General features: G+C 42.2%; 1 protein-coding gene across 1 annotated transcript; it reads right to left on the bottom strand.

Annotated features, from left to right (window-relative positions):
* Positions 1-910: 910 nt before the first annotated feature.
* fam78ba (family with sequence similarity 78 member Ba) lies at positions 911-13841 on the bottom strand. Its single transcript, XM_057858156.1, has 3 exons — positions 13457-13841; positions 10040-10319; positions 911-6153 (listed from the first exon to the last, which is right to left on the bottom strand). The coding sequence occupies exons 1-3, from the start codon at positions 13828-13830 to the stop codon at positions 5911-5913; spliced, it is 897 nt and encodes a 298-aa protein (XP_057714139.1). The 5' UTR covers positions 13831-13841; the 3' UTR covers positions 911-5910.
* Positions 13842-13960: the final 119 nt, after the last annotated feature.

Raw genomic sequence — 13960 nt, 5'->3', positions numbered from 1 at the left:
ACGGCCTCAGGTTTTCCTGCAAAACATTTGAATTCATTCTTCCATTAATGATTGCAAGTTTTCCAGGCCCTGAGGTAGGACGCAGCTCCAAATCATGATGCTCCTTGCACCATGCTTCACGGTGGGGATGAGGTGGTGATGTTGGAGGGCTGTTCCATTTTCCTTCCACACATGACGTTGTGTGTTACTCCCCAAAAAAATAACTCTGTCTAAAAAATATTTTGCCAAAACTTCTGTGGAGTGTCCAAGTGCCTTTTGCCAATATTAAACTAGGAACAATGTTTTTTTTAGACAGCAGTGGCTTCCTCCGTGGAGTCCTCCCTTGAACACCATTCTTGGCCATATAGTTGACGTGTGATTTATGTAAGTCTTTAGCAGACACTCGAGGAAGAGAAGCAACAGTACCTAACTCTCTCCATTTTCTCTGACTGTCGATTGATGAACATCCAGACTTTTAGATATGGTTTTGTATCCTTTCCCAGCTTTATACAAATCAACAATCCTTGATCGCAGATGTTCAGACTGTTCTTTTGACCGAGCCATGATACACATCAGACAATGAGTCTCCTCAAGACATTTCTTACCAGGTGTGTGTTTTATAGTGGGCAGGGCAGCTTTAAACCACTCATCAGTGATTGGGCACACACCTGACTTAAATTGTTTGGTAAAAACTTGCCTTTAATTGCTCTTCAAGTCTCCTTAGGCAGAGGGTTCACTTACTTATTTCTGTCATTGTTTGCATGCTATCTTCATTAAAATATGAAAACTTATAAATGTTTGGGTGGCTTTAGTTTAAAGCAGACACTATTTTTACATTTGTGTGATTTTGACAAAGATCAGATCACATTTGATGGTGATTTTATGCGGAAATGTGAGCAATTCCAAAAGGTTCAGATACTTTTTCATACCACTGTAATACATAATTTCAAGTTTACTCATTGTCTGCCATTAACAACATCTACCAGCGAATGAACGTTCATTTATTGCCAACCCTCCTACTTCCAAATGGACTGAACGTCTAGCGCCGTCAATGGCAGCCAATGAGGTTAAAAATCAAATTTGTTCTTGTGTCCTCTGGCCAAGATGCACCCTCCTTTTACCCCGCCAGTGAGTTTATCGCTAGTAGACGTCCAATTCATTTGAAGGGGTAGGCTGGCAGCCAATGAACGTTGGTTCATTGGCATACAACCCTTCCCTTTCAAATGGATAGGACGTCGCCAATGAATTCCAATTTTTCTAGATACTTCAAATGGAAAGGGATGTGTGTGCTGACGCAGGCACGCTCCGACTTTGAACATGCTCGCGTGGTTCCGCTGCACTCTGACAAACCAAAAGCGATCGCCATGGCAACAGACATATGTTGCTCAACGAGGTGCTGTGCAGCAACAGCACGCCGCGCATTCCATCAAGAAAACCTGCCAGAGCATCTTTGGAGTATTTACATGTTTGGAATAACCTTTTTTTTTTTTTTAATTCCACAAAAACACAAGCGAAAACCGTATTTGACAGATTTGTTTGTTTATACACTCGGACACCTTTGCATAGTCGCGGCCTTCAAAGCATATAAGCGGGTTGGAACGGAGGTAGCGCCTGTTTGTGTTGAGGTGGACTGACAAGAGAGAAAAGGAGGCAGATGGGAAGATGAGACATGAACCTGGAGAGAAGCACAGATGGAGGAGAAGAAGCCATGTGACTGGTTTGAGCAGTGGACGGAGCTCAGCGTGAACCGTGGCACGCCAAGGTTCTCGTTGCTGATTATCCACAGGGAAACACACGCACACACACACACACACACCAAAAAAACCAAACAAACTGCTACACAATCTCCGTAGCGTACATTAACAATGATTTTTATCACTGTCGAAACATGTCTGCTTTACAGTAATTCCACTTTGAAGTAACAGGAGGATAGTCAGATTCCCTGATTGTCTGCCTGGAAATATATATACAATGTATGCAACAATGTCTCCATAAAAAGAATCGCATTGCTGCCACCCCCGGAAAAAAAAAAAAAAAAAAAAAGTAAATATAGAATTCCAGGATCACATTTTTGCATGATTGATCATCACAACGACATTTTCACATGATGCTATGTTGTAAAAACGTGATCATAGACATGGAAAACGCGTTATCATTTAAAAATGGGAAAGCGTATAACAACGATATGAAAAAGTATCTGAACCTTTTTGGAATTTCTCACATTTCTGCATAAAATCACCATCAAATGTCATCTGATCTTTGTCAAAATCACACGGATGTAAAAACTGTCTGCTTTAACTAAAATCAGCCAGACATTTATAGCTTTTCATATTTTAATGAGGATAGCATGAAAACAGAGACAGAAGGGGGAAAAATAAGTCAGTGAACTCTCTGCCTAAGGAGACTTAAAGAGCAATTGAAAGCATTTTTTACCAAACAATTTAAGTCAGGTGTGTGCCCAATCACTGATAAGTGGTTTAAAGATGCCCTACCACCTATAAAACACACACCGGGTAAGAATGGTCTTGATGAGAAGCATTGTCTGATGTGCGTCATGGCTCAATCAAAACAGCTGTCTGAAGATCTGCGAGAGTTTGGCACGGTTGCATCTCTCCCAAGGAGTGGCCGTCCACCAAAGATGATGCCAAGAGTTCAGCGCAGAATACTCAGAGAGAACCCTAGAGTGTCTGCTAAAGACTTACAGAAATCACTGGCACAGTCCAATATCTCTGTGCCGACATCAACTATAGATGTAAAACAATGGCCAAGAATGATGTTCATGGGAGGACTCCACGAAGGAAGCCACTGCTGTCGACAAAAAAAAACATTGTTGGTTGTTTAATGTTCGCAAAAAGGCACTTGGACACTGCACAGACGTTATTTTGTGGACGGATGAAAACAAAGCTGAATTGTTTGGGAGTAACACACAACATCATGTGTGGAGGAAAAATGGAACAGCTCACCAACATCAACACCTAATGGCCACCGTGAAGCGTGGTGGAGGGAGCATCATGATTTGGGGCTGTATTTGCTGCCTCAGGCCCTGGACAACTTGCAATCATTAATGGAAAAATGAGTTCAAAAGTTTTGCAGGAAAGCTTTTTGTGGACTGATGAAACCAAAGTTGAATTGTTTGGGGAGTACTACACAATGTCATGTGTGGAGGAAAAATGGAACAGCTCACCAACATCAACACCTCATCTCCACCGTGAAACATGTTGGAGGGAGCATCATAATTTGGGGCAGTTTTGCTACCTCAGTGCCTGGACAACTTGCAATCATTAATGGAAGAATGAATTCATTCAAACTTTTGCAGGAAAACCTGAGGCCGTCTGTCAGACAGTTGAAGCTAAAAAGACGATGGATGCTGCAACAAGACAATGATCCAAAACACAGAAGTAAATAAACTTCAGAATGCTTTCAAAAAACAGAATACACGTTCTGGAGTGGCCAAGTCAAAGTCCAGACTTGAACCCCATTGAGATGCTGTGGCATGACCTAAAGACAGCAATTCATCCCAGGAATCTGACTGAACTACAGCAGTTTTGTAGAGAAGAATGGGCCAAGATTAGTCCTGATCGAAGTGCCAGAAGGATCTGCAGCTACAGGAAGCGTCTGGTTGAAGTTATTGCTGCCAAAGGGGGCGAGGGCACAAAATATTAAATGTGATGGTTCACTTACTTATCCCCCCCTCCCCCTGCTGTCATTGTTTGCATACAATCCACATTAAAATATGAAAACCTATAAATGTTTGGGTGGTTTAGTTAAAGCAGACACTGTTTTTTTTCATCTGTGTTATTTTGACAAAGATCAGATCACATTTAACGGTGATTTTAGCCAGAATTGTGAGAAATTCCAAAAGGTTCGGATACTTTTACATAACACTCTATGTAAAAACGTGATAATGTATATATGTGATCATTATCTTGTCAAAACATGATACCTTTGATGTAAAAACATCAAATGTAAAAATAAGAACACTGCAGTACTTTCAATATCTGATGTTTTTACATGATAGAGATCACATTTGTCATGTTTTCACATGATCACATTTTTACATGAAGCTACCATGCAAAAATGTAATACTGAACTTTGGTGGCGTGGCAGCAATACACTTTCATAGGTTTAGCTTCATTTTTCATATGTAATAAATATAACAATTATTTTTGTTTTAAATTTGTAATCTCAACACTCTTCCGCCATTGCTCTTGTTTGTTCTAAGCATCATAAAAAAAAAAAAAGAAAAAAAAAAGCCTCAATAGGTTCTGGAACTGAAATCATGTGCATTGTGCTATCAACTCCAACAGACTTTCATAGCGACTTAATCTAATAATTAATAAATCATCTGAATACATTCTTGAACTCTGGTAATGAGTGTGCTGAAGGCCTTTCATGGCACCAAGGAGGTATCGGCAGCCTGCACGCGCGCGCGCACGCTTTATTCCCGCGCATTCACAAACGTCGCAACCAATACAAAACAAATACGACTCGTCAGTGGCGTTGCACCGATACTGATTACGATCAATGACTGCATACTGGCTGGATAATGCGTCAAGTAATTGCTGTCATGGCTTAACTCTTTCAGTGCCATTGACAGCGCGAGACGCCCAGTCCATTTGAAGCGAGAGGGTTTTCGAGAGCTACTTTGTCATTGTACAACAGTACAACAGTGGTTGTAGGGGCGTAACCAAGGGCGTAGGTTTGGTTTCAACATTGGTAGGGACGATATTACTGTAATGCACCTAATGCAAACAATGATCCAAATAAGGGACGACTAGCTTGACTTCGTTGTTCCTTGTGAAGGCTGGCCTGACCGCAGTAGTTTTGACGGTTGCAGGTCGGACTTTCAGTAGCAAAATTAGTGGTGTTTCCCCCACCTCCACAACATTGACTTCTTTTTACATGACGTACAGTGGCTGCTGCTGGCCGGGAAAAAAAAAAAAAATTTTTTTAAATCCCTCCTCTCCGAAGGGTGTGCATGTTGTCGACATGAATCTGTCGGGGTTGTGTGAGTGTCTGTGTGTGTGTCTTTGTGGCGGGACAGGGGGATTCAAGTCTTCAGCCAACCAAACGTTCATTTGGGGGGGGGGGGAAATGGACGGGCACATTCAGCAAGCAAAAAGGAATAAAGATGTAAGTCTGAACATATTGAAAATAATTCACTTAATAATGGTATGGTCTATTCTATCCTTAAAACATATGGTAAGACAAACTAAATTACCTATATACAGTATTTGAACTCTTTATATAATGAAATAAGGTTGCTTAAAAGTTGGTGGGGACAATTTGGGCATAATTTGAGCATCCTAAAAAGTTGCTAGCGTTATGTCCCTACCGTCCCTATGCAAAACCTACGCCCTCCGGCGTAACGTAAATAGTAACTAGCTTCATTCTCAACCTATATCTAAAATATTATTTCATCAATGTCAGAGCATGTTGCATTTACTCCCCGGCTGCCATTGACGGTTCTAGACGTCCTCCCACTTCAAATGGATCGGACGTTTACTAGTGAGAAACTCTTACATTTCCAACAGAAGGATTGGACACCGCGTGATTTTCATTCAAATAGTGGCCAGGGGAACCCGCGGTCGGAAACTACATCTCGGAGAGTAAGTACCGGGCAGCAGCGTCAGGACGTTATTTAATAGTACTCCCCGATACCGACGACGTCATTTTATTGCCGTATCGATATCAGTGCAACACTACTCGTCAATCTTTTCAGTAAGGGTTTTTCTCACTCTCGTGGCATGCAATAAGATCTACATAAGGATGAAGGATGCAGTTTGTCGTCAAGGGTCAAACACCTCTAAAAAGAGTTCGTTTCTTGTAAAAATGATGGCAAAGTTCTAAAATTGGAGCTCTGGGTCAAACGACAACTCGGCGTCAGTCACCCTCGTCTTGTGTTTTGGCAAGAGGAGTCTAAAGATTTTCTCATTTTGGCGGTATGACGACAAGCGGCGCTCCTCGCCGCGGCCTCCACATGAGCACTTGGGCGTCGTTGGCGTTGGGCCTTCCCAGGGCATTGGGAGGGATGGGCTCCTGGTAGTTAAGGATGTGCGGCTGCTCCTGATAAGGTCGACCTACCAGGGAGGCCCGAGATCCCAGCGGCATGTCGGGCTCCACGCCGATGTCCACCCGCATTCGCCACCGCACCGTTTGTAGCACGATTCGTTCCTGGAAGAAGACAGTGTGCAAGATGGATGCAGGAGAACAGACAGATCTCTAATTTTGATTTGATATTTTTGTATCCATTTTTTGGCCCCTGAAACCGACCTCAACACGCAGCTGTGTGGTATCAAGCAATACTGAGCACATTTTTTTGAAAAAAATTGCAAACATGTCTCGGTTAGACATTGCTCAAAGCAACACTTTTCAGTTTTGTTCGATTTTAGCGATGCCGGTGGACAAAAGCGGTAGTGTTTTGAACACTGCGTCTCCCATGAGGACCGGGGCACACCCGAACACTGTCCTACAATCATCTATAATCAACATCCCGGTCACCTGCAGATGGAACAAACAACAGTTTTGTTTCCAGCGATTGTGTGAAAGACAAATAGTAATAAGGTAATTAATCCAGTTGTGGCTAAACAATAGCATATGACGGTTAGCAACCATGTGGCTAAACCAACCAACCAACCAACCAACCAACCAACCAACCAACCAACCAACCAACCAACCAACCAACTAACCAACCCCATCCGAACTCGTCAGCGCTGACGGGTTCGGATGGGGGGGATTCATGCCAGCAAGTGAAAGCCGGTGTTCTGCCAGACCAGCATACTTTATCACAATAGCATACCCGTATTTTGGCAACTACGTCTATCGTGCGAGTTTGCGTAATCACAGTAGCATTCTACTTATGCTAGAACGATGTTCTATTAGGTGGGTCATTTCAGAATTTGAAGACAATTTACGTCCATTCCTTCACATTTTAAATCATTCACACACGACACCCGTGTGTGAAACCGTGTGTTTTTTCATCCTTTTGTGTTTTTATTTGGAGCTAGCTGGTACAATTGATCAGAGAAGCATTCCTACGTATACTACGACGATGTTCCAGTGATTACCAGAGTAGCGTTCTTCTGTATGATATGACAATGTTTGGATATATGGAACCATTGTACATCATGTTACAGCTGACGTATACCTGCTACAACGACGACGATCAACGCTTTGCTCCCTTTGGGTATTATTATGAGTAATTCAAAAAAACGTGTACACGATAAAATGTAGTATGAAACAATCGTTAAAATCATTATTTTGCTTCCCTGTCGTCTGCGGTATGCCACCACGATGAATGAAAGCTAGTTCATGTGCAATTTTCTTTCTACGCATCCGTGCGCATGCGCTGTAATGCAAGGTATGCTCCTATGATGGGCATCCCGAGATGTTGGAACACCGGTCCAATGTTTATTGTGTATATCCTGGTAGCCGCTCTTTTTTTTTCCTCCTCAGACAAAACTTTTTGTCTCTTTTGTTGCTCTGCCATCTTTCGCAGAACACGTTCGCATCGACTTTGGTCTTTATAATGAATAGGGAAAGGGGGCAGTGACGTACACCGTAAAGCAGTCAGCACATTTGTAGTTTTTTCGTCTGTCTTGTTTGTTCCGCAACAACTTTTGAAATATTATGTCATCAGTGTCAGTGCATCTGCTATCTATTCAACGGCTGCCATTGACAGCGCTAAAGGTCCAATCCATCCATTTGAAATGGGAAGCGAATGAACATTTGTTGGATTAGACGTCTACTAATATTAAACTAATTGAAATTCACAGTAGAGGGATGATTGGACGCCAAACAATTGGACGTCTATCATCCTCTCAGGTAGGGGGACAAGTGTTCCTTCTTACGGTGGCGCGCGTACCTGTTGGCCATCTTGAGCAGTGCGAAACTAGAGCATTTCTGGGTTCTCCCTGATACGGATTTTATTGCTGTATCGGTGCAACGCTAATAAAAACTACATAAACCAAATGAATGAATGCAGAATGCAGAAATAAACACTTGTTTAACTCAGTGACAAGCATAAGCGGAGTTTAAGGGGGGGCCAGGCCCCCTTGGTGGCCAAAAAGTGTCATTTCATGTAATTGACTTTCCTGTATATGTTATACAGTGCTGCTCGAAAGTTTGTGAACCCCCTCAACATTTTGGAATTTTCTATTATTTCAACCTGATTTCCTAATCAATCAATTCAGTAGTTTTTTTTTTGTTTTTTTAACAGTTGTGTTGTCGAGACTAAATTAAAAAGAGTTTTCATCAACTGATGTAGGTGCAAAATTGAACTGTTTGGTCACAACCAAAACCGCCATGTCTGGCGAAAAGTCAACACTGCATACCACCAAAAGAACCTTCTCCCAACAGTGAAGCATGGAGGTGGGAATGTCAAGATCTGGGCTTGCTTTTCATCCTCAGGACCTGGACAACTCCACATAGTCCAGGGAATCATGAATTCTGAGGAATATTGTCAAATCCTAGAACATAACCTGACGCCATCTGTTTTGAAGTTAAAGCTTGGCAGAAGGTGGATCATGCAACATGATAATGATCCAAAGCATTCCAGCAATACAACCAAGGAATGGCTGAAAAAGAAGAAGATTCGTGTTGTGGACTGGCCCAGTCAAAGTCCTGACCTAAATCCCATTGAAATGCTGTGGCGGGACCTGAAGCGAGCAGTTCATGCCAGACGCCCATCAAACCTCTCTCAACTGACTGCGTTCTGCAAGGAAGAATGGGCAAAAATCCCCCAAAGTAGATGTGAGAGGCTGATTAGTCACTACAGAAACCGTTTGGTTGAGGTAATCTCTGCAAAAGGAGGCGCAATATCCTATTAACTGAAGGGGTTCACATACTTTTGCACACATGATATCTGAGTTTTTCTTAAATCAACCACTTTTGTTAAATAAAGAATGACAATATAACTATTTCTTTTGTTTCAGTCCATTATTTGGAATGTCAGTATTGTGGATTTGGGTATAACTTAACATTTAATAAGGTTATTTTAGTTTTTTTTTACAAAAAATCTGACCATCGCTGTGGGGTTCACAAACTTTCGAGCAGCACTGTATATAAAGGTTGTAAAGCATTAAAGCAAACAACAAAAATGAATGAAATGAACAAAAAAGATATTTTTATAATGGGTCAAAATTCTTTTTTGAACAGATCGTGTGACTACCACCTTAGACGGTCATTTGCTTGTCATATTATTTACAAAAAATAAAATAAAAAATAGGAGAGGGCAATTTTAGTTTTCAAATTATTTTTTTCTTTGTTTGAAAATATTTTAAAAAACATGAGTTAAAAAATACATTTTGGGGGGCTTGAATGATTTATACACAAATGTCCTACCCATTATATGGCCCAAACTTTTTTTCTATGATTGAATTTTTTTTTTTTTTTTGATTGAAGTGATTTTTCGTTTGAAAATATATATTTTTTCTTTGAAGCAACTTATTTTTTTATTGAATAATAAAGACACAAATGTCCTATCCAAAATGTGGCCCAAATGCAAAAAAAACATTACTTCAATCAAAAAAGTTGATTCATTAAAAAAAAACTGACTGCAATTTTTTTTTTTTAATTCAAAGGAAAATAGCTTTGAAATGCATTGTTTTGAGTTTCGAATCTGTTTTTGCATTCATAGCATTTTTTTTTTTTTGGATCGAATAATGAAAAAACAAATCTACCTCCATATGGCTCCGCCAAGGGGATACAATTTTTGACTGGGGTAATTACATTGGCAAGACACCGGCGGGCGTACCATATTCAATGGATGACGAACTAAGCAGCCTGATTTAGAATTCCCCTCAAGAATGATGGGAAACCAAAAAACGCTCATTTTCAACTTATTATTATAAATATTCTTGTAAGTTAATTTTATTGCTGACACTGCGTTTTGGGGTCATCAACATGTTGTGCCCCCCCTGCCCCAAAAGTCAAACTCCGCCTATGGTGACAAGGATAGACGTCCAATTCAGAATAGCTTTCAGTGCCACTGAGTTAAATAAGGGCCTTATAAAGGCTATGAAAGGGTTAAGTATCCATCAGACACGTATTGTCATCCCACCTTAGTGACGGAGTTGATGGCCACCAGCCAGGTGATGAAGCTCTGATCTCTGGTGATGTGGGTGAGCATGGGCGTGTTGCTGTTGCTGATGGGGACAGCCCAGGTCACGCTCGGGTAGAAGTTGTCGTTCATGCTGACCGTCAGGCGGGACGGTTTGGAGGTGGGACCGGTGAGGGTCACCGTCTCGGTGGTGTTGCCGTACCACGGGTAGCTGACGCCGTCCGAGTCGCTGATGGCTTTCACGCGACCCTCTCGTAGTTCCGGTAGCTCCCAGCTGGACCTTGCGGCAGGAAAGCAAAGAAATTGACTTCAAGCGGATTCGACGTCTACTAACGATAAACTGGTTTTCAGTTCACAGCACAAGTGCAGTACGGGCCAAACATTTGGACACACCTCATTCAATGCAACACAAATGAAAGTCCAAGACCCATTGATAAAGCAAAACATGCCACTAATTAAGTCAAAAAGCATTTTAGGTGACTCCCTCTTGAAACTCATCAAGAAATTGGCAATAGTGTGCAAAAAAGTCATTACAACAAAGTGTAGCTACTTTGAAGATACTAAAATGTATACTGTAAATAGTCGTGAAAATGAAGAAAACGCACAAACAAGAAGGTGTGTCCAAACTTTTGGCCTGTACTATGTGTCAAAACCTTTTATCGCCTCTCCCAAAATCAATAATACCTGACTGCAGCCCCTACAACTACGTCCACATGATGCTGCGGTGGTAGCATCTGATGCGTCTCATAAATATCACATGTATATAGAACTAGATGCGAAATGACACTCGGCGTTAGCCGTCTTAAAGCAGTAGACTTCTCAGGAAGGCTCTGTTGTAGCGAACCTAAGGTGAGTCACTTTTGACCTACAGTGGTACGAAAAAGTATCTGATCCTTTTGGAATTTCTCACATTTCTGCATAAAATCACCATCAAATGTCATCTGATCCTTGTCAAAATCACACAGATGAAAAAAGTGTCTGCTTTGACTAAACCCACCCAAACATTTATAGGTTATCATATTTTAATGAGGATAGTATGCAAACAATGACAGAAGGGTGAAAATAAGTAAGTGAACCATAACATTTATTATTTTGTGGCTCGCCTTTGGCAGCAATAACTTCAACCAGACGCTTCCTGTAACTGCAGATCAGTCTGGCACATTGATCAGGACTAATCTTGGCCCATTTTTCTCTACAAAACTGCTGTAGTTCAGTCGGATTCCTGGGATGTCTGGCATCAGTTGGTGTCTTTTGGTCATGCCACAGCATCTCAAAGCAGTCCCAGTCTGGACTTTGACTTGACCATTCCAGAATGTGTATTTTGTTCTTTTGAAGCCATTCTGAAGTTGATTTACTTCTGTGTTTTGGATCATTTTCTTGTTGCAGCATCCATCCTCTTTTTAGCTTTAACTGTCTGACAGACGGCCTCAGGTTTTCCTGCAAAAGTTTAAATGAATTCATTCTTCCATTAATGATTGCAAGTTGTCCAGGCACTGAGGTAGCAAAACTGCCCCAAATTATGATGCTCCCTCCAACATGTTTCACGATGGGGATGAGGTGTTGATGTTGGTGAGCTGTTCCATTTTCCCTCCACACATGACATCGTGTAGTACTCCCCAAACAATTCAACTTTGGTTTCATCAGTCCACAAAATATTTTGCCAAAACTTCTCTGGAGTGTCCAAGTGCCTTTTTGTGAACATTGAACGCGCAACAATGTTTTTTTTTTTAGACAGCAGTGGCTTCCTCCGTGGAGTCCTCCCATGAACACCATTCTTGGCCATAGTTTTACATATAGTTGATGTGTGCACAGAGATATTGAACTGTGCCACTAATTTCTGTAAGTCTTTAGCAGACACCCTAGGGTTCTTTTTTTTTTTTACTTCTCTGAGTATTCTGCGCTGAACCCTTGGCGTTATCTTTGGTGGACGGCCACTCCTTGGGAGAGAGGCAACCATGCCATTTGTAGACAACTTCTCTGACTGTCGATTGATGAACATTCAGACTTTTAGAGATTTTTTTTTAATCCTCATCCAGCTTTTTTAAATCAACAATCCTTGATCACAGGTCTTCAGACAGCTATTTTGACCGAGCCATAAAGCACATCAGACAATGCTTCTCATCAAGAAATTTCTAACCAGGTGTGTGTTTTATTGTGGGCAGGGCATCTTTAAACCACTCATCAGTGACTGGGCACACATCTGACTTAAATTGTTTGGTAAAAATTGCTTTCAATTGCTCTTTAAGTCTCCTTAGGCAGAGGGTTCACTTACTTATTTTCCCCCTTGTGTCAATGTTTGCATGCTATCCAAATTAAAATATGAAAACCTATACATTTTTGGGTGGTTTTAGTTACAGCAGACACTTTTTTTTACATCTGTGTGATTCTGACAAAGATCAGATGACATTTGATGGTAATTTTATGCAGAAATGTGAGAAATGCCAAAAGGTTCAGATACTTTTTCATACCACTGTAAACAATTTTAACACCGTTAACGGTTGATTCCTAACATGAATTGACTTCCAAAGATAGCAAAGGTTATAAATGACTTATCGCAATACCCCTGTGTCTAGTTAAGTTTAGAGTAAAAAAAAATGGGGTTGGGCCTATTGTCCTCATAAAACCCTTTGAACTTCACATAGTACAGCAAACTGATTCTTTGCGCCACCGCACCAAGAGCAGGTGTGGTTTAGAGGGGCGTAGTTTGCATGAGGCGTGGTTTTTAGCGGCTGTCGCTTGGATCTGGCTACAGTTGGACCCTGCTCACTCAAATGGGGGCCGCCTTCCCCTCAAAGTCAATGCAATGACAATCAAATGAAATCCTAACTTGCCTATTTCTCAACCCAGATTAGTTTATCAATGCTACATACTCAGTCGCTGCTAGTGACAGCGCTACACCATCTATAGAATCATTTTAAAAATCGCTTGAGAAATAAGCTCGTCATGACTTCATTTTAATGTCAATGCATATCCACTTTGCCTCTACCAACATGGCCGCCCTGAAGCCATGTTGGTGGGGGCGAGGAACGGTCTTTTCGTGCGTCTGCCATGAATTGTAATGAGTTTGTCACTAGAAGACGTCCAATCCATGAAGTGGGACCGTGGCAGCGAATGAAGGAACGTTTGAGTGCGTTCTATGTAGCTGGCGGGCCATCTTGGGTGAGATGAATTGCTGTTGGAAAGTAGATCTCGAAAAGTAAACTTTGCACAGCTTCGGCATGTTATTTCTTAGTACTCGCCGAAACATAAGACGTGCCATTTTAGTGTTCCTGTACAAATAGTAAAGAATACCATTTATAGCGAAAACGCCAGCAACGCCGTCAGTGAGTTGATTAACTTTCGATTGTTGGGCTCGAAGTGAACCGATAGCGGCGGTGCACGGGCCGCTCTGAAGGCGATTTACGTGACGGCACTCACATGCCGATATCGCCGTAGGTGTTGTAGAACTCCATCTGCGTGCACGCCTGAATCCAGCCCACCACCCAAGTTTCATTCCGGGGCACGGGCGGCATGACCACCCCCGCCGAAGCCCTGAAGTAGGGCGTCTTGTAACGAAGGACGATGGGCGAGTTCTCCTCGATGACGGTGGGGCACTGGTCGATGGAAGCCGAAACCTCGTACACCACGATGTTCTCCCGTCTGATACGGGGCTTGCACGCGATGCTTTGGATACATCCCATAGTGCGGCTGGCCAGCAGAGCGAGCAATAAACAAGAGAGCCAATGACACCTGACCAGCATGCGCATCAGTCCCGCGCGGGTTCCGGCCTCGCCTGAAGAACCAGCCACCATTCATCAAATATGGGGGCTGACCGGGGAGGAAGTATCCCAGATCTTGGCAGCCTCCTCCCCGTAGTGGGCCTGCTGACTGCCGCACTGCCCTTGGCGCTCGTCCCTACAAACTGCAATCTGGCCTTCCCCG

Source organism: Corythoichthys intestinalis, chromosome 14, assembly GCF_030265065.1.
Source record: "Corythoichthys intestinalis isolate RoL2023-P3 chromosome 14, ASM3026506v1, whole genome shotgun sequence".
NCBI classification, from domain to species: domain Eukaryota; kingdom Metazoa; phylum Chordata; class Actinopteri; order Syngnathiformes; family Syngnathidae; genus Corythoichthys; species Corythoichthys intestinalis.
Note: the sequence above shows the minus strand (reverse complement) of the source record. Positions and strands in the feature narration are given on the sequence as shown.

What these genes read in the sequence shown, in the direction of transcription:
- fam78ba (XM_057858156.1), bottom strand. Translation starts at nt 13,830, where the DNA reads ATGGTGGCTGGTTCTTCAGGCGAGGCCGGAACCCGCGCGGGACTGATG. An exon ending in ACCTACGGCGATATCGGCAT is followed by an intron (nt 10,320 to 13,456) that starts GTGAGTGCCGTC and finishes TCCTGCCGCAAG; the next exon opens with GTCCAGCTGGGAGCTACCGG. An exon ending in CCATCAACTCCGTCACTAAG is followed by an intron (nt 6,154 to 10,039) that starts GTGGGATGACAA and finishes GTCTTCTTCCAG; the next exon opens with GAACGAATCGTGCTACAAAC.